The sequence below is a fragment of the Octopus bimaculoides genome, chromosome 15, assembly GCF_001194135.2.
Source record: "Octopus bimaculoides isolate UCB-OBI-ISO-001 chromosome 15, ASM119413v2, whole genome shotgun sequence".
Lineage (NCBI taxonomy): Eukaryota > Metazoa > Mollusca > Cephalopoda > Octopoda > Octopodidae > Octopus > Octopus bimaculoides.
In genome coordinates this window covers 45905359-45910206 of record NC_068995.1, presented here as the reverse complement: position 1 = coordinate 45910206, position 4848 = coordinate 45905359, and the positions used below count along the sequence as shown (strand labels likewise).

At 36.6% G+C, this 4848-nt stretch overlaps 1 protein-coding gene across 1 annotated transcript in view; it reads right to left on the bottom strand.

Moving 5' to 3' along the window:
* LOC106874437 (retinal homeobox protein Rx1) overlaps window positions 1-2141 on the bottom strand; it is a 58139-nt gene extending 55998 nt beyond the window's left edge. Inside the window, exon 1 of the mRNA XM_052973417.1 lies at window positions 2027-2141. Within this exon, the coding sequence (XP_052829377.1) occupies window positions 2027-2141 (115 nt within the window). The remainder of the gene's footprint in view (window positions 1-2026) is intronic.
* Window positions 2142-4848: the final 2707 nt, after the last annotated feature.

Here is a 4848-nt window from a genome sequence, read left to right as displayed (position 1 = left end):
GAGAGAGAGAGACAATCTGCGAAGGGTAGGGCCTACGTTTAAATTTCCCATAATTATAGTCCCCCCCCAACCATCTCTCTGTCCCTTATTCACAATCTCTCTCTATCTTTCTCTCTCTCTCTCTCTCTCTCTCTCTCTCTCTCTCTCTCTTTTTCTCTCTCACTCTCTCTCTCTCTTTCTCTCTCTTTCTCCCTCGCTCGCTAGCCCTTTCCATATACATTCACACACATGCATGCACACACAAATGCGAGAGTGGGGAATGACGGACAGACAGGCAGAGAGACAGACAGGCAGACAGACAGATAGATAGATAGATAGATAGATAGATAGATAGATAGATAGATAGATAGATAGATAAAAGGAGACGCCTTCTATTTATTTATCTATATTATACAAAACATTTCATCTAAACTTGGAGTTTCTATCAATCCCAGCAGATATAGTAAACTATATAACACTTCGGTCATTGCTCACTCCGTTCAGCAAAAATCTATGACTATATCAACTTTAATTCCAAGTTTAGAAATAATACATTTCTAAATCTCTCAGAGAGATTTATGCAGTAGTGATACGATGAAGTAGTTGTATGCTGTCAACTTAATGTGACAGTCCCCTGAAGGGAATAATACTACTGTTGGTTAGACCTAGAAAGCTGCACCGCTTCCTGTCGGCCTTGACACATTTCTTGTGTCTTTATGTTTACAAGGGGGAGACAAGCACCTCCACCCAGCTAAGCCTGCATCCAGAGACATGTTTCTGAGTCTTTGCTCGTCATCAGTCTCAGAAACATGTCTCTGGATGTTTTTGCTGAACGGATCGAGCAAGGATCGAAGTGTCATATAGTTTATCTATATCTGCTGGGATTGTAACAGGAATCTTTTAGACCAGATGTCCCCAATCACCGGGCCGCAGATCTGTACCGGGTCATGAACCAGTACCGGGTGGCTTGGAAAAAAATTCAGTGTTCGAATTTTTTTCTATGTTGTTGAATATCGCAGCCTGCAAAGTGTTTTTACATTATACGAATATTATAAGACGGGAAGCTGGCAGAATCGTTAGCACGCCGGGCAAAATGCGGAGCGATATTTTGCTATTTTATGTTCTGAGTTCAAGTTCCGCTGAGCTCAACTTTGTCTTTCGTGCTTTCGGGGTCTTGTGTCTATGGAAGGTCTTGTGCTTATAGAAGAAAGAACTTTATATGTAATGTGTGTGTGTGTGTGTGTGTGTTAAGTAATAATTAGATTATATATTACGCACTTTATTGCGTTTTGTAGTGCACTTGATCCCTCGATGTATGGAAAAATTGTCTTACATGAAATCGGTCCTCAATGCCAGAAAGATTGGGGACTGCTGACTCAACGGTTAAATGGATGTTTTGACAGTCAAGTATTTCCGCTTACTAATATAGATGAAGGAGAATATCATTTCAACTGGGTATCATAAGCGTTACCCATGTTCATGCTAAAGTAAGATATGTGATGTATGGTTGCGTAATTATAAGGTTTGCTTTGCAATTGCGTGGTTTCAAGTTCAATCTCACTACGCGGTATCCTTGGGTAGAGTCTTCTGCCGTTGCGTCTGTTTGAACAAAGGTTGTTGAATGAAATTTGATAGTAAGACACTGTGCGGAAGCCAGTCAAAAGGAATCTTCCTTGTTCTTGGATACCGGACTTCATCCGTCGCCCAGTTTTACATTCCGCCTGGCCTATGGGTGATGTTAATGGAGTATACTTTATTAAAAGCTTTCATACCCGTTCTCTACTATGAAGATAACTTCCTGCCAAGAATCTCGAAGGTCCTGGAAAACGTTATTGATTTTTCCTTCCTTCTCTGACAAAACCATAGATAAATTAATAAAAGATAGATTAAAATAGAACGAAGAAACTTACTGGAGAACAGGAGACAATCTATCCAATGGGAGACGTGAATCTGTATTTCACAGGTCACGTGTCAAGCAACTCAACAACATGGCAGCTATGAGTCTTTCAGAACGAGACGAAGTTCGGCGGGGTGGTAGGGAATTTACTGTCCCGGATATTATTCTGACTAGGCTTTGAATAAAATGGTGAATTTAGAATATTCAAACGAGCTAACCTCTTGTATTTTGTCGTAATTCGAACATTTCTCCAATTTTTAGCCATTGTTTTAGTGCTGTTATTGTTGTTGTAGTTGTTTCTGTGCTTGTTTGTGGTTTTATATGTTTGAGCATATCTGTGTATATGTGTGTGTTGTGTATTTGTGAATGTATTTTTGTTGGTGTAGTTGTGGGGTTATTTTTTTTTCTAAGGTTTTTCAATTTAGCAGCAAATTGACTATAAATGTTTTATTACGTTTTATTCAACATTAACGAAGTAATCTCAGACACAATTTCCATTGAAATCCAATTTAGTTATTCACCGTAAATCAAATCATCAACCAACGAAAAACGGGACATTCGACTAGTGCCAATCGCCGCTTATATCAACGAGCAAGTTGACGCAGCAAAATCTTTAAAAAGAAAGGAGCTTGTGTGGAATTTTGTTTTGTTTTTCACTTATCTTTTTTTTATTGTTGTTGTTTTTATTTATTTATTTATTTATTTATTGGCTTCTTCCAGTTCTATGTAAAGGTTAGGTTAGCCACCAACACATTTTCTATTAGACTGTCAAGATTAGCCGATATTTCCGGGCCAAATGGTTATTTCATAGATAATCTATATCAATTTTTTTGCGCGTTAGTGTGTATGCATGTGTTTTTGCGTGTGTGTGTGTGTGTGTGTGTGTGTGTGTGTGTGTGTGTGTGTGTGTGTGTGTAAGCTGTGTGAAGAAAACTAACGGCAACAACAACAACAACAACAACACGACCGTAATTTTCTTATTCCTCTGTAATAAACTGCCTAACTTCCAAATTAATACCTTCACCAGAAAATGTTGTTTTCCAATTATGTTACGGACATTTTTTATTAATTTATTTATTTATTTATTTATTTTCTTCTTTTCCTTCTTTTTTTTTTCTTTCTTCCTCTAACAACCAAAAGCCAGTTCATTTTCATCATGAAAACTAGCTATTGGACATTATTATCTCCTCTGTCTAATATAACAAACTGTTTTGATTTTTTCCATCACTAAATCAAACTAAATTTAATGAAATGGTGGATGAGGACAAGGAGGAGGAAAACGAAGAAGCAGAAGAAGAAGAAGAAGAAGAAGAAGAAGAAGAAGAAGAAGAAGACCTTGAGCAACAGCAGCAATACCCACAACAACAACAGCAACAACAACAACAACAAGCAGATGTTAAATATTAAACTAAAACAGAACAATTGTTCATTGTGATGCGGTAGCGAACTCTAGCGGACGGTTGTTGTAACAGAGTAATTAAAAATCCATATTTAAATGACACTTACGCATTCTAATCTTTAAGTTGCTTGAAGGAGAGTAAAAAAATCCCCAAAAGATCGATAAAAATATTTCACGATTGCAAATCGCTTGATATTAAGTCAAGGAAGATTTATTTATTTATTTATTTATTTATTTTTCTATTTCATTTTATTTTATTTTTCATAGGCAAATGTCCTATCGTAATTTCAGAATCAAATAGACAGTCTATTAATTTCCTTTCTATTTTAGTTGTTCAGTTATAATATAATACATAATTACCTTCTTTCGACGATCCAAGTTATTATGAAACTATAGCCTTAATGTAGCAAAATAATGACGAAAGTAACATATTATACGATTCATAGAATGTATTGTTTTCTATGCTTTTTGAGTCTGTTTGTATGTTGTTAGTAATGCTGTTATTGTAGTTGTTGTTGTTGTTGCTTCTTTTTACTTACAATACACCAATATGAAATATCCCAAAGACTTTCTATTTAATCTAGTAGTAGGTCACAAGGCAGTTTCTTTAGAAGCACCGCATTCCTTTAAGTTGCTACATGAAATAAATAAAGCGTTAGGCGAAAGAGGAAGCGAAAAATATTAGCAATTTTAGCCTGAAGTACGGCAAGCTATGTACTGGATGTGTGCATATGTGGATATATGGACGCGTGGTGGATGGAGTACGCACATTTTCTAGTCTCTAGCAGTAGACCCTTCTTGAAAACTAATTTAAAACAATTTATTGGCCACTCATCTCTGGGAAGAGAAAGAGAAAGTAAATAAATCTGCGAGCAACGATGGGATTTTGGCCAAAATCTATTAACCATCTTCGACCCTTCACTGTTGTTTATAATGGAAACTCCACTGCTTCATAGCGTACAAACCTTGATCTTTTAACAGTAGTTTTGACCCTCTTCTTCAAAATCAATCTCGCTGGTGACGAGTTCCGTTTAATTGATTTTTTTTTCTTTTTTCTTTTTGCCACTTTCCTAAGTGAAATACGTTGCTGTGGTCTTATAAATGGATACTGGAAACGGTTGTCGTTTATCGCTGGAACATTGAGATGGGGCGAATGTAATTCAGTTCCCAGACATCCAATCTTAACTTCCAAACACACATGCACACTTACGAGCATTATGTTCATGTGTTTATGTGTATACACTTGTGTGTGTGTGTGTGTGTGTGTGTGTGTGTGTGTGTGTGTGTGTGCGCGTATGTATATACACACACATATATATGTAAACATATGTATCAATATAAATATACACATATATATATATATCTACGCACACACACAAACACACACACATACACACACGCACAAACAATCACATGCACACGCACACATACACACACACACACACACACACACATACACACACAAATTTGATGAAGTTTAAAATCTAACCAATATGTCTTCCTGAATAGTTCAATTCTGATTTTCCACCGAAACAAAATTTGAAACTCAGAGTACCGAGACCAATTTCTGCGT